Source organism: Cricetulus griseus (assembly GCF_003668045.3).
Source record: "Cricetulus griseus strain 17A/GY chromosome 1 unlocalized genomic scaffold, alternate assembly CriGri-PICRH-1.0 chr1_0, whole genome shotgun sequence".
Classification (NCBI taxonomy): domain Eukaryota; kingdom Metazoa; phylum Chordata; class Mammalia; order Rodentia; family Cricetidae; genus Cricetulus; species Cricetulus griseus.
Window position 1 is genome coordinate 128,441,179 of NW_023276806.1, and position 16,235 is coordinate 128,457,413.

The 16,235-nt window shown below is 37.8% G+C and overlaps 1 protein-coding gene across 1 annotated transcript; it reads left to right on the plus strand.

Moving 5' to 3' along the window:
* The first annotated feature begins 15,106 nt into the window (after positions 1-15,106).
* On the plus strand, positions 15,107-16,072 carry LOC100769519 (olfactory receptor 6C6). The gene has a single exon (XM_027391844.1). It carries the CDS (start codon positions 15,113-15,115, stop codon positions 16,070-16,072), a length of 960 nt encoding a protein of 319 aa, XP_027247645.1. The 5' UTR covers positions 15,107-15,112.
* Positions 16,073-16,235: the final 163 nt, after the last annotated feature.

Below are 16,235 nucleotides of genomic sequence, written 5' to 3' on the forward strand. Positions count from 1 at the left end.
AGTAAAAAAGCACCTGCTATGCAAACACAAGCAATAGTTAAAATTGCCAAAATCCATTAAAAATAGTTGTAGTAACAGTGCCTGAAATCCTGGCACTGCTGAGTTCGGGATAAGCGAATTCCAAAAGCATGATATCCAGTCAGTCAGGCACAAATAGTGAGCTGCAAGTTCAGAGAAGAAACTATTACAGAAAGCAAAGATAAGTAAGACACAACTGACATCTGGCCTGCAAATGTACATGCACAGATAAGCACACAAGCATAACACACAAGAGAAAAATATTATATGTAAATTTTTGTTTGCAAATATTCATTATACATGGTAACAAATTTCATAAAGATATTTTAGTACAAGTATAACATGTGTTTTGACCATATTCACTCCCTCCTCTTCTTTCTTCCCATTGCCTGTCTCATTATTCCTATTCACACCCCAACTCTCATGCTCTATAAGAATACATGATGTGATGCATAACTTTAGCTACTGTCTATGGTACACATCTGAGAATAATAGTGCTGCTGCTGAGGGGCCCAGCCCCCAGCAGATCAAAGAAACTGAAGAGAAGACACTGAGTAGGCAAACTACTGAACAGATGCACAGACAGACACGGAAACTTTTTTAATTTTTATTTAAATTAGAAACAAGATCATTTTACATGTCAATCCCAGTTCCCTCTCCCTCCACTCCTCCACTGGCCCAGTAATTCCCTATCCCATCCAATTTCTGCTTCCCAGGAAGGGTGAGGCCTTCCATTGGGGAATCTTCCTATTCTGTCATACTTTGGAGCAGGGTCTAGTCCCTCCCCAGTGTGTCTAGGCTGAGAGAGAATCATTCTATGTGGATTGGGCTCCCAAAGTACATTCATGTACTAGGGATAAATACTTATCCACTATCAGAGGCCCCATAGATTGCCCAGACCTCCAAACTGACATCCTCTTTCAGGGAGTCTGGAACAGTCCTATGTTGGGTTCCCAGATGAGTCTGGGGTTCATGAGCTCCCACTTGTTCACGTCAGCTATTTCTGTGAGATTCAACAGCCTGGTCTTGACCCATTTGATCATCACTCCTCCCTCTCTGCAACTGGATTCCAGGAGTTCAGTTCAGTGTTTAGCTGTGTCTGCTTCTACTTCCATCAGCTGCTGGAAGGAGGCTCTAGGATGGCATATAAGTTAGTCATCAATCTCATTATCAGAGAAGGACATTTAATGTAGCCTATTGACTATTGCTTAGATTGTTAGCTGGAGTCAACCTTGTACATCTCTAGACATTTCCCTAGTGCCAGATTTCACTTTAAAACTATAGTGTCTCCTTCTGTTATGGTATCTCTTGTCTTGCTCTCCTCTATTCTTCCCCCAACTCAAACTTCCTGCTCCCTCATGTCCTCCTCTACCCTCCTCTTCTCCCCTGCTCTTTCTCCTAACTCCCTCTCCCCTACGCCCATGCTCCAAGTTTTCTCAGGAGATCTTGTCCATTTCCCCTTCTCCAAGGTACCAGGTATGTCACTCTTAGGGTCCTCATTGTTTCCTAGCATCTCTGGCTGTGTGGGTCGCAGGATGGTAATCCATTGCTCTATGTCTAAAATCCATATATGAGTGAGTACATACCATGTCTGTCTTTTTGTGACTGGATTATCTATCTAATTCAGGATTGTTTCTTCTAGTTCCATCCACTTGCCTGCCAATTTCAAGATTCCATTGTTTTATTTCCAACTGAGTAGTACTCTACTGTGTAAATGTACAACATTTTCTCCATCCATTCTTCAGTTGAGGGGCATCTACGTTGCTTCCAGGTTCTGGCTATTACAAATAATGCTGCTATGAACATAGTTGAACAGACATCTTATTGTATGTGGCTCTTTTGGGTATATGCCAAAAAGTGGAATTGTTAGATCTTGTGGTAGACTGATTCCCATTTTCCCGAGGAACTGATTTTCAAAGTGGCTGTACAAGTATGCACTACCACCAGTGCTGGAGGAGTGTTCCCCTTCTCCACATCCTCTCCAGCATAAACTGTCATTGGTGTTTTTGATTTTAGCTATTCTGACAAGAGTAAGATGGTATACCTCAGAGTTGTTTTGATTTGGATTTCCCTGATGACTAAGGAAATTGAGCAATTTCTTAAGTGTCTTTCAGCCATTTTAGACTCCTCTACTGAGAATTCTCTATTTCTGTATCCTACTTTTTAATGGGATTATTTGGTGTTTTGGAGACTAGCTTCTGGAGTTCTTTGTAAATTTTGGAGATCAGACCTCTGTCAGATGTGGGGTTGGTGAATATCTTTTCCCATTCTGTGGGCTGCCTTTTTGTCTTGTTGACTGTCCTTTGCCTTACAGAAGCTTCTCAGTTTCAGGAGGTCCCATTTATTAATTGTCGATCTCAGTGTCTATGCGTCCGGTGTTATATTCAGGAAGTGATCTCCTGTACCAATTCAATTCATCTCTTCTTAGAGATTCAGTGTGTCTAGACTTATGTTGAGGTCTTTCATTCATTTGGACTTAAGTTTTGTGCATGGTGATAGACATGGATCTATCTGCAGACCTCTACATGCCAGCATCCAGTTATATGCCAGCACCATTTGTTGAACATGCTTTCTTTATTCCACTGTATATCTTTAGCTTCTTTGTCCTGAACATCGGGGAACTCTTGCTTCCCAGACTGATAGCTGGGATACCAGTATGGGTCTGAACTAGACCCCAGGAATATGGGTTTCAGTGAGGAAACCTCAGAAATCTACAGGACCTGCTATAGTAATTCAGTACTTATCCCTAGCATAGGTGTGAATTTTGGGAGCCATTCCACATAGAGGAATACTCCCTGAGCCAAGACACATGGGGGTGGGCCTAGACCCTATCCCAAAGGATACAATAGACTCTGATGACACCCTATGGAAGGCCTCACTATCCATGGGAGAAGAAAGGATGTGTGATAGTTAGGGTTTTAGTTGGGGATGGTGGTAGGGGAGGACAGGAGGGAGAAGGGAACTGGGATTGTCATGTAAAACAATCTTGTTTCTAATTCAAATAAAAGAAATCTGGAAAAAAAACAGGTGTTCCTACATATGTGGATCAATATCAGGGTTTTTAGTTTGATTCCATTGGTCTACCTGTTCATTTTTTTTTTTTTTTTTTGCCAATCAAGCTGTTTTCAGGACTATAGCTCTATAATAGAGCCTGAAGTCAGGGATGATGATGCCTCTAGAAGTCCTTTATTGTACAGGGTTATTATGGCTCTCCTGTGTCTTTGTTTCTCCATATAATCTTGAGTATATTTCTTTCAAAGTCTCTGAAGAACTGTGCCATATTTTGATGGAGATTGCATTGAATCTGTGGATTGCTTTTGGCTAGATTGTCATTTTTACTATGTTGACCCTACCTATCCAATAACATGGAAGATCTTTCCATTTTCTGTTATCTTCTTTAATTTCTTTCTTCAAAGACTCAAAGTTCTTGCTCTACAGGCCTTTCACTGGTTTGGTTGTGGTTACCCCAAGATATTTTATGTTGTTTGTGGCTATTGTAAAGGGTGATGTTTCTCTGATTTCTTTCTCAGACCATTTTTCGCCTGTATACAGTAGGGCTACTGATTCTTTTGAGTTAATCTTGTATCCTGCCACTTTGCTGATAGGAGTTCCCTGGTAGAATTTTTGGGTCACTTATATAAATTATCATATTCTCCTTAAATAATGAAAGTTTGACTTCTTCCTTTGCAATTTGTATCCCCTTGATCTCCTTTGTTGTCTTATTGCTCTAGCTAGAACTTGAAGTACAATGTTGAAGAGATATGAAGAGAGTAGAAAGCCTTGTCTTGTTCCTGATGTTAGAGGAATCCCATTGATTTTCTTTCCATTTAGTTTGATGTTGGCTGTTATTTTCCTCTATATTGCTTACATTATATTTAGGTATGTTCCTATTATCCCTGATCTCTCAGGACCTTTATCATGAAGGGGTGTTGGAGTTTGTCAAAGGCTTTTTCAGCATCTAGTGAGATGATCATGTGATTTTTATCTTGCAGTTTGTTTATATGGTGGATTACATTGATGGATTTTCAATGGATGAAGCCTATTTGATCATGGTGGATGATTTCTCTGATGTGTTTTTTTTATTCGATTTGCCAGGATGCTATTGAGTATTTTTGCATGAATGTTCATGAGGGATATTGGTCTGTAGTTCTCTTTCTTACTTATATATTTGTGTGGCTTGGGTATCAAGGTAATTTCAGCCATGTAAAATGAGTTTGGCAGTGAATGTTCTGTTTCTATTGTGTGCAACAATTTGAGGACTATTGGCATTAGCTCTTTTTTGAATTTCTGGTAGAATTCTGCACTGAAATCATCTGTCCCTGGGCTTGCTTTGGTTGGGATACTTTGGTGACTACTTCTATTTCATTAGGGATTATAGGTGTGTTTAAACTTCTCATCTGTTGTTGATTTAATTTTGGTCAGTGATTTATATCCATAAAACTGTGCATTTCCTCTAAATTTTTGAATTTTGTGGAGTGCAGGTTTTCAAAGTATGACCTGAAGATTCTCTGGATTTCCTCAGTGTCTGTTGTTATGTCCCCCTTTTTGTTTCTGTTTTTGTTCATTAGCATGTTCTCTCCCTACCTTTTGGTGAGTCTGGATAAAGGATTGTCTATCTTGTGATTTTCTCGATGAACCAACTCTTTGTTACATTAATTCTTTGTACTGTTTTCTTTGCTTCTACTTTATTGGTTTCAGCCCTCAGTTTGATTATTTATGGTGTCTACTCCTCAGGGGTGAGTTTGCTTCTTTTTGTTCTGGAGCTTACAGTTGTGCTGTTAATTCTCTAATGTGACTTTTCTCCAGTTTCTTCGTGTGGGCACTTAGTGCTATGAACTTTCCCCTTAGTGCTGCTTTCAAAGTGTTTAATAAGTTTAGGTATCTTGTGTCTTCATTCTCATTGGTTTCTAGTAAGCCTTTAATTTCTTTTTTTATTTCTTGTCTGACCCAGGAATGATGTAATTGGGCATTGTTCAATTTCCATGAGTTTGTAGGGTTTCTGAAATTTGTGTTGTTGAATTCTAACTCAAAAGCAAGGTGGTCTGATAAGATACAGAGTGTTATTCCAAATTTTTTGTACCTGCAGATGTTTGCTATGTTGCTGAGTATGTGGTCAATTTTAGAGAAGGTTCCATGTGGCACCGTGAAGAAGGTATATTCTTTTGTGTTTGGATGCAATGTTCTATAGATGTCTGTTAAACCCAATTGGGTCATAACTTCTGTTAGTTCCTTTGTTTCTTTGTGAAGTTACTGTCTGGTGTTCCTGTCTAGTGGTGAGAGTGGGGTGTTGAAGTCTTCCAATCTATCTGTGTGAGGGCATATGTGTGATTTGTAATGTTTCCTTTATGAAAGTGAGTGCCTTTGTATTTGGGGCATAAATGTTCAGAATTAACACTTTTTCCTGATGAATTTTTCCTGTGATGAACATGAAATGACCTTCCTCATCTCTTATGATTAATTTCAGTTTGAAGTCTAATTTGTTAGATATTAGGATAGCTACACCAGCTTGTTTCTTGTGTATATTTTATTGGAAAATCTTAGCCCAACGCTTTACTGTGATGTAATGTCTGTCTGTGAAGTTGACATGTGTTCCTTCTATCGAGCAGAAGGATGGATTTGTCTTTGTTTTCACTCTGTTAGCCTGTGTATTTTTACAGGTAAGTTAAGACCATTTATATTGAGGGAAATTAAGGACCACTGACTGTTAGTTCTTGCTTGTTTTGGATTTGTTGTTGCTGGTGGTATTGTGTGTGGATTTACCCAGGTCTTTCTTTTGGCTTTTAGTAAAGTGGGATTATCTATTGCCTATGTTTTTGTGAGTGTAGTCAACTTCCTCAGTTTGGAGTTTTCCTTCCAGTACTTTCTGTAGGGCTGAATTAGTGGATGTGTATTGTTTAAATCTGGTTTTATGTTGCAATGTCTTGTTTTCTCCATCTATACTGGTTGAAAGTTTGCTGGGTGTAATGTCTGGGCTGGCGTCTGTGGTCTCTTAGTGTTTGTAAAATATTCAGGACCTTCCAGCTTTCAGAGTTTCCATAGAAAAATCAGGTGTAATTCTGCTAGGTTTGCCTTTATATGTTACTTGGCCTTTTCCCTTTGCTCTTCTTAATATTCTTTCTTTAGCCTGTATTTTGGTGTTTTGATTATTATGTGACAGGGAACTTTGTGGTTCACTCTGTTTGGTGCTCTGTAGGCTTCTTGTACTTTCATTGGCATGTCTTTCTTTAGGTTGGGAAAGTTTTCTTCTATGATTTTGTTGAATTTTTTTCTGCACCTTTGAGTTGGGTTTCTTCACCTTCTTCTATACCTATTATTCTTGGGTTTAACCTTTTCTCAGTGTACTGTATTTCCTGGACATTTTGTGTTAGGGACATTTTGTGCTATGATTTTCTTTGGTCAAGAGGCTGGGAAACAGGGAGTACCCTAAGAGAGACATGCATGATACCCTGAAGAAGAGGAAGGGGTTAGGATCTCTTGAGCCTATTGGGAACATGGGGGGGATGGATGGGAGAAGGAGCTGGCAGAATTAGAGGGGGAGAAAAGGAGGGGAGAGGAGGAAATGGGGGAGCAGGAAGATTGAGTATGGTGAAGAATAGAGGAGAACAGGATGAGAGATGTCATAATTGATGGAGACATTATAGATCTGAGGAGAGATCTGGCACTAGGGAGAATTCCAGAGATCTACAAGGATAACACCAACTGTCAATTTAAGCAATAGTGGAGAGGCTTCCTTGAATGCCGTTCCCTGATAATGAAATTGATGACTACCTTATATGCCACCCTAGAGCCTTCACACTGTAGCTGATGTAAGCAGAAGCAGATACCTACAGGTAAACACTGAACTGAACTCCTGGAATCCAGTAACAAAGAGGGAGGAGAAAAGAGCAAAGGAGTGAGCTGGTGAAACCAACAGAATTAAATTCATAAAAAAGACAGTCTGGATTCTTCCATGCATTGTAAGACAAACTCCCATTTCTGGAGTTCTTACCTTCTACACTGATGCTAACAAGTCAGGTAAGGCTGGTTATAAAGCAGGTGAGGTAAGTAAAGTAGTTCAAAGTCCATATACATCTGTACAGAAGGCAAAATTATATACAATTCTCATGGTGCTTATGGATTTCACAGAAACTCTTAATATTGTTACTGATTCCCAATATGCAGAGAGAGTTGTCTTATGCATAGACACCACAGAATTTGTTGATGGGGAAGGTACTTCTGTGTATGCTTATCTTATTATTATTGAATAAAATACTGTTTGGCCAATGAGATAGCAAGTTAGAGGGGACTAGGAGTCAAAGAGGATTCTGGGAAATGTAGTAGAGAAGTGGTGATCCAGGCAGGAAGTGCCATAGCAAGGAGACTCATATTTAAGCAAAGGAAACCAAAAGTATCCCTTTTTCCCTCCGCTCTTGCTCCAGCGGCAGGATGTGATCCACTGGCAAGGGAGGACGCCAACAAGGTGTCCCTGATAATACTGAATTAACCTCGTTGTTCTTACAATTACAGGAAACAATCAGAAACAGAAGTAATCCTCTATACATTATGCATATCAGATCCCATATGGGTCTGCCAGGCCCACTAGCACAAGGCAATGATGAGACTGATCGTTTATTAATTGGCACTATGCTAGAAGCCTCAGAATTTCATAAAAAACATAATGCAAATAGCAAAGGTTTAAAAAAGGACTTCTCTACCACTTGGCCACAAGCCAAGGAGATAGTGAGAAACTGTCCTACTTGTTCCTTTTATAACCAAACTCTGCTGCCAGCAGGCTGTAATCCTAAAGGCATTCAGAGGAATGAGATCTGGCAGATGGATGTCTTTCATTTTAAAGAATTTGGAAATTTGAAATATGTGCATCATACTATTGACACATTCTCAGGTTTCCAATGAGCTACTGCTCTCAACTCTGAAAAAGCTGATTCTGTCATTACACACCTGCTAGAGGTGATGGAAGTTATGGGTATACCTGCACAGATAAAAACTGACAATGCTCTAGCATATGTCTCCACAAAAATAGAACAGTTCTTCAAATATTATAACATAAAGCATGTCACAGGTATACCACACAATCCTACAGGACAAGCAGTTGTTGAAAGATCTAATGGGATGCTTAAGGAGATTCTCCATAGACAAGCTGGTAAGTCTAAACCCCCCAAACATAGGTTACATATTGCTTTATTGACACTAAACTTTCTTAATGCCAATGACAAAGGACAAACAGCTGTGGAAAGACACTGGACTATAGAAAAACCTGCTGAACTGAATTAACCAGTGTACTTCAAAGATGTACTGACCTCGGTATGGAAACCTGGACCTATGTTACGTTGGGGTAGGTTTTGCATTTGTTTCCACAGAAGAAAAACTTTGGATGCCATAACCCTCTTGACAAGGATGACTGACAGGTATTTACTGAGGTATATCTCATAAACTAAATAAAAGCCTCCCAAAGGAAAGGGAAGTGCTTTGTTTTTATCTTCACAGGAAAACTCATCTCCAGAAGTCAAAGGACATTATATGGGTAGATATTTAAGGAAAAGAGAGTAGCTATAACCATCAAACAAAAGGAAAGTGCCATACCGTAAACTTTACAGCAGTATCTCAAGTAATTTTATTTCTCTTCATTTCCTAGACCCTATTCAAATAAATCAACACTGGATTTAGAGTTGGATTTGGCTTTCCTCCCCTAAAATCCAAGTATGTTGTTTAACTAAATTTTAGAGTTTCTGTATTATATCAAGAAGCCAATTGATGTAATACAGAATAAATGAAGAATTTGAGGACTATCTTTTGTCTTTTCTTGGCTTTCTTTCAAGGCGTACACCCTCTCATAATTGTTGTTTTCCCAGGGTTGCCTTTCCCAGTGTACATACATATACAAGCAAACATATCTCTGCTAACACTTATATTTGAGTCCCATACAGCCAATGAAGACCTGCCTAACAACAATTCCTGGATGCTCCAGAGGAATTGGGCCATACCTCCTAGACTGCACTGGATCCAACTTACTCCATTTCAACTGACACTCCGACCAGAGCTTCTAATGCTGGCTTCAATCAAGTTGAGGATTTCATCATAGATCTTCAATCAAGCAAATCCCATCTAACATGGACTGGAGATAACCCATTAGAGACTTTCACTCTGCTAACATTTTCTTTCCACAGGACCCCACAAGGCTACCATCGTCCCATTTCAGCAGGAAGTAACTTGGCAGATGCTACACCCCTATTCCCCATTATTGTCTATTAGGGTAGTGTCAGCCTAGTTAGGAATAACTTTCTTATGGTTTAGAGTTGGGATTGGAAGGAGGTGTTCAGGTTGGACACCCCTTTCAGATGACTTTAGGGCTTAGCCAAAATAGACATAGTTAGGATGTGCAATAGCAGATTATTGTATCTTCTTGTATTTCACCTTTATGATTGTTAATTTTGGATGTTTTATACTATTAAGTTTTAATCCTCTTTTAGACTAAAAGGGGAATTGTAGGGAGGCACTGTAGCCTCCTAGGAGCTAGCTACAGCTGTAGCTTGACTATGCCTGTCAGGGCGTGGTCAGGGGAGGTTCAGGATGATACGTGGGTGGGGAATTCTTAAGGGGCAGCAGAGACACAGGGAGCTCCCTCTCTCTGGCCTCTCTAGCCTGCTGTCTCTGGGCATGCTCTAGCTTGTGCTTGGCCGGTATTACTTGAATAAAGATATCATAACCTGTAACTTCTCATAATACTCTTGTATTCTGTTGGTTATGCTTGCATCTGTAGTTCCTGATTGATAGCCCATCTTTTCTAATTCCAGCATTCCCTCAGACTGTGTTTTTTTTTATTGTCTCTATTTCAGCTTACAAACTTTGCACTGTTTGAATAGTTTCTTCCAATTTTTGCTTTATCCTTTCTTCTTTAAAGGATTTTCTCATTTCCTCTTTTAGGGTCTCTGTCACCTTCATGAAGTTGTTTTTAAGGTTTTTCTTTTCTGTGTTGGTATGTTCAGGTCTTGCTGCTGTAGAATCCCTAGACTCTGGTGGCATCTTATTGGTTTTTCTGTTGTTGAATGTGTTCTTATATTGTTGTCTTCCGATCCCTTCTTCCAGTGGGTCACACGGGGTCTCTTCCTCTCCTGGTGGGTATGATTCCAAGGTTTTATTCCTGGTGGGTGCAAGCAGGTCTAATACTCTGATGGGTCTCATGGTGGGTGCAGGCTGGTCTGAGGCACTCCCTCTCCCAGTGTGTAGGAGCAGAACTAGTACAGAGATGTCATCAGCTTGAGGTTGCTTATTCTGTTAAGGGTGAGTGGACTTGCCTGAAGTCCCCAGGACAGGAGTTCCCAGAGTCATACACAGGAACTTTATGTGAAGGGCAGAGCTTAACTCTTCATTTTCCTTTACTTTGTGCTGTGTGTCTTACTCTGTTCTGTTCTTTGACCATGCAGTTTTTCTTTTACTTTTTCCCCCAGTTATTCCCCTTCTACCTTTTCCCTGATGTTTTTTTCTTCTATGTCTTTCCTTCCACTATCTATTTTTCTCTTATCCCTTTTATACATCCTCATACAAAGATTACTATGCAAGAAAAGATTACCTCACAACCAATAACTTACATATTTTCCAAAAACAAATTAAAATCTTTACATAAGAAGAAATTACAAAAATCACAAGTTACATGTTTTTCTTAAAAGCCCACAAATAACTAAACATTTTTCTTTGTATTAATTTTCCCACCATCACATCTTCATGTCAAAGCAATGATTCTTTTATAATTGATAGCAAAGTTTTAATCAAGCCAAGTATATTTTAGTCAGTTCTTTTTTAAACAGGCAGATGTTTGCAATTTCAGTGTAGCGGATTCCTACAAAACTTAATTCAAGTGGCCAGCTACCATCTATTTTTTATACACAATAGGGTCATTTAATCTCCTTTCATAACTTTGTTTTTTTAAGGTGCATACTGGGGTCTATGCTTATTCTGTAAGTCATATAATCAAGGAACTCAGGCCTAATCATGGGTGTAGGTATATAATTGCTTTCTGTAAAGCAGAGTTTGTGAGTCTATAATGCATAAAACATGCTTGTTCTTATTTTTTATTCTCTGTAAATCTCATATCTAGTGAAAGAGAAGGTAAATTTCAGTCTATTTTTTCCCTTTTTGTATCTCTTATTGGAGCAATTGGCAGAAAACTAGACCATTTCACTAATCATCTTTACTAATTGTCTTAACCATCAGTATCTGTTAGGCTAACTCAGAAAGTCCCATTAAATCACAGATCTAACCTGGCATCATAGTTCCTATAAAAATCATCTTCTTATGGATCTGCAAGTAAAATGCAAGGCTGGGCACTGGTGGCACACACCTTTAATCCCAGCACTCAGGAGGCAGAGGCAGGTGGATCTCTGTGAGTTCAAGGTCAGCCTGGTCTACAGAGTGAGCTCCAGGAGAGCCATGGATACACTGAGAAACCTTGTCTCATAAAAAATTAAACAAAAAAATCAATCAGTAACAAATTCTCTGCAAGCATATTTTTTTTATTTCCATTAAAAAGTACTTTTGTATCTATTTTCAGCAGTCCCTTAGGATAAATGATGGTCTTGGTTTGCAGTCACCCTGAGAATTCATTGTTCTTCAGTGCTTCCAATAAGACACAGAGGCACAGCTCTTCCTTTACAACACAGACAGTGAATTTTCATATCGTGCTGCATGTTACCCTTTGCAAAGTTTACAATACTTCAGACAAGTGAGTTGTAGTAATAGAAATGACAATTCCTTACACCTTCCTACCAAACAAATTAGGAAATATAATATCTCTACGACAACAAGAAAGTCAGTCAGTTGTGTATTTTAGATTAGAATGAAATGAGTAGAGATGGTCCATCCAAGCATTTTATTACCAGGATAATGGCTGAAATATGGAAGTGCACATTTACTAGAATCAAGATGCACAACCAAGGGAAGCTTTTAAACTAATAAATGGTAAGTATTTTAGTATATTTTTATGTTTACCTATAGAGATACAATGACAAGTGACTGTAAGATGCAAAAAGGTCTTAACATCAGAGAACTTACATAATAGTCTTACTATTCAATGAAACTAAATACAATTGTATGTCTTGCCCTGTGAGTCATATATTCTCATGATATTGTTTTCCCTTATAGTATACTCTGAGAATGTGTGGTATAGGTAATTGTTGAAGCAAAAAAAAAATCAATAGGTTCAAATGAGAAAACTGTAGAGCAAGTATTATATAATTAGACATAGATACCAATGCCAGTGGCACAAATTTCCTCAGTGAGACTATTATAAAATATGTTGTTTAATGAATACATTTATTTCCTGAAGAACCTTAGAGTCCATGACACTGTTGTTTTTAAAAGTCTAAAGTTACATCAGAGTTAAATAAATACCAGGATGATGAATTTTCTGCTAAACCAAAGTTGGTTTGATACACTTGGTTTCTTTATCTCAGGCTGCTTCATCTGCCTGAGTGTCCTATCCCAAGTCTTCAGTTACTGTGGAAACACTTTACAGGGACTGGAGAGATAGCTAAGAACATTGTCTCACTCCATCTATAATGAGAGCTGATGCTTGCCTCTTCTGGCAGGTAGGTTCTATGTGTCAATAGAACACCATATGCACAAAATAAGCAAATCTTACAAGAATTTACAGACCCAAATGCACAGATATCTCCTTTTATAAATTTCTGTAAAAGACAAAAGGGAGGACATTTTTCCAATTGTTGATTTTTAATAATTTTTCTATTTGTAGTGTTTTCTGCTGGGATTGACATGTAAAACAAGCTTGTTTTCTAATTTAAATTAAAAAATGTAAAAAACAATAACTTACAGTTCACAGGCTACAAATAATTTTAGTTTATCATCAGTTTAGAAGACATGATCTTATGCATTTTCTTCTTCAAATGTCTTAAATTTTTATTATGACAATAAAAAGTTAGTAAATTTTTTTCCCTAGAGATATCACCAAAACTTCGTAAAAGAAATGTTCCATGAAGTGAATTCTAATTAGAATTAAGATAAAATTTTACATAAAAAGCTTTCAAAAATATCATAATTTTGCAAAATAATAAAAATAATTTTAAAACTAAGACTTCTCAAAGCAGAATTTCCTGGTGAGCCCCCTGCAACAAATGAAAACCAGAATGCTTTTTACTTGATCGTATTTGGTAACATACTAAAATATAAATAAGTAAACAACCAAACATAAAGTCTTAGAAATGGTAAATGTTTTTCTTTTTATCCTTTTCTTTACATTCTTTAGGAGATTTGTTTATTTCTTGAATGTTTTTGGTTTGTCTTTTCCTCAATTTCATGTAATTTTTTGCTTGTTTTTTCTTCTATTTCTTTAAGGGATATTCTTGTTTTCTCTTTAATGATCTCTATCATAATATAATTTTTAAGGTCCATCTCTTCTTCATCCTCTGGGTTGGGCTTTTCAGTTCTTGCTGGTGTGGACTCCCTAGATTCTGGTGGTGTCAAATTGGTCTTTCTGTTGTTGAGTGTGTTCTTATTCTGTTGTCTTCGCATCCATTCTTCCAGTGGGTGCAGGTGGGGTCTGTCCCTCTCTTCTAGTCTTAGGCAGCAGGCATAGGGCAGAGAGCCAGATCCTATCTACTTTAAACCATGGAAATATGAAAACTGCTCTGTTGCATCAATAATCAATGGTACCAGCACAAAACTGATACTAATGAAATTGTATTGGAAGTAAGTATTATCTGGAACTTTACCAAAGATGCACCATTTAGAATTCTTATAAGGAAAACAATTGAATTCATCCATGTTTATTACAAGAAAATATTAGGAAAACAATATAATTAATTATTTTTTAAAAATCACTAATGACTGGTTAGTTTAAGTTTTGTTGAATTGGTTATAATAGACTCAATAAACAAATTCTAGTTACCGACAGAGACCAAGATTGAATCTATGGATATATGTATTAAATTCCAAATGCATATTATTATTTGTTTGTTATTTTGAGTTTACTTTACAAATTAATTAGGAGGAAATTACATGTTATCTTAGTTTCAATGAATTAGAAAAAAAAGCAGGAAATTTCTACTAAGCTTTAAGTATATTATTGTAATTATTCACTTGAAACTTTTGACACTTATAAAACTATTAAATTGGTAGAATAAATGAAGGCTTAATGCTGAATCAACATACTCTAGAAATATAAAGTATTTGTGTTATTAAACTTTTTCTAAACATGGATGAGTCTTGAATATCTACTTCAGATATTTATAGGTGAAACACTAGTTAATACTTTTCATACCAATCTTTGCCCCCCTCTCACTTGTCATAAGTCAGAAAACATGAGAGGGAAATAATACTATTAAAAAACAGAGATTATGGTAGCATGTAGAGATGTTGATTCAGTTTGAAATTGTATGTTCTTCACGCTTCCCAATTATTTTCTAAGCATTTTACTCAGATCATCACCATCCTGACCCTACAAGAATCTCATTTCATGTTACCATTTGCTTAAATCCTTTGTTGTTTTTATTTCTTAGAAATCTTGGATATGTGTATCCCTAAATTAGAACCTTTATGACTAATGGGAATACACAGAGTTATCTAATATAACCACAAAATTTTAAATATTGCAAACCTGAAAAGTATAATGAAATAAAGTATAGGAAAGGTGAGCAAAGATTAATGAAACTGAAGACCTATATTTCAGCCAGGCGTTGGTGGCCTTTAATCCCAGCACTCGGGAGGCAGAGGCAGGCGGATCTCTGTGAGTTTGAGGCCAGCCTGGTCTCCAGAGCGAGTGCCAGGATAGGCTCCAAAGCTACACAGAGAAACCCTGTCTCGAAAAAACAACAACAACAAAAAAGACCTATATTTCAAATGACCAATATTCTTTCCATAAATGCACAATTATGGCATACTCAATTCTTTACAAGAAGGGGAATTATTATTCTTTTAAACATAATAATGAGGTGGACACCAGGTTCATGGATAAATACTAAAATAATTTATAAAATATATGCACACTGGTTAAACTTCTGACTAAGAAATTTCATAAGCTGGAAATTATTTTTAAGTGTGTAATTTGTCTGAAGTTCTTTTGTAGACATGTTGGAATAAAAGAGTAATGAAGAACCAGTCAGTAGAGATTGTGTTCATTTTGCTGGGACTGACAGATGACCCTCAGCTACAAATTCTGATTTTCCTGTTTCTGTTTTTCAATTACATCTTAAGCCTGATGGGGAACTTAGTGATCATCCTCCTCACCCTGCTGGATTCCCGCCTCAAGACTCCAATGTATTTCTTCCTCAGGAATTTCTCCTTCTTAGAAATTGCATTCACATCTTCCTGCATTCCACGATTCTTGATAAGCAGTCTCACTGGTGACAAAACAATTTCCTATGGAGCTTGTCTGACTCAATTATTCTTCTTCTTTCTATTACTAATCACAGAGTTTTACCTCCTGGCTGCCATGTCCTATGATCGCTATGTAGCCATCTGCAAACCACTGCATTACCCCATCATCATGAACAGCAAAGTGTGTCACCTACTGGTCATCAGCTCCTGGGTGACTGGGTTCTTGTCCATCTTCCCCCCTTTGATGTTGGGACTCAAACTGGAATTCTGTGCTTCCAAACTGATAGATCACTTCCTATGTGACACTTCTCCTGTCCTCCAGCTGTCTTGCACAGATACACGTTTCATAGAATGGATGGCTTTTGTCATAGCTGTAATGACACTTGTCATTACCTTGATCTTGGTGATCCTCTCTTACACACTCATCATCAAAACCATCCTAAAGTTCCCTTCAGCTCAACAACGGAAAAAGGCCTTTTCCACCTGCTCCTCACACATGGTCGTTGTCTCCATCACTTATGGGAGTTGTATCTTCATGTACATGAAAACATCAGCCAAGGAGAGGGTGACTTTAAATAAAGGTGTAGCTGTGCTCAACACTTCTGTGGCCCCTCTGCTAAACCCTTTCATTTACACCCTAAGGAACCAGCAGGTGAAGGATGCTTTCAAACAGATGCTTCACAAATTGTGTTCTTCTCAAAACAATGGGTTAAGATTTAGGCCCCAATAGCATGCTCTTGTAACATGACTGAAAAAATGAAAATGATTGATTGTCAAATATACCCATTGTGGCCTATGTCATTCCTCCCTTTTACTGCTTAGATCATATTAAGAATTCTAATTGCTCTTTGAACATCTTTCAGAATACATCTTCTGAATCACTATGAGGAAAC

Excerpts from the sequence above, each read along its gene's own strand:
- LOC100769519 (XM_027391844.1), top strand. The coding sequence starts at position 15,113 with ATGAAGAACCAGTCAGTAGAGATTGTGTTCATTTTGCTGGGACTGACA.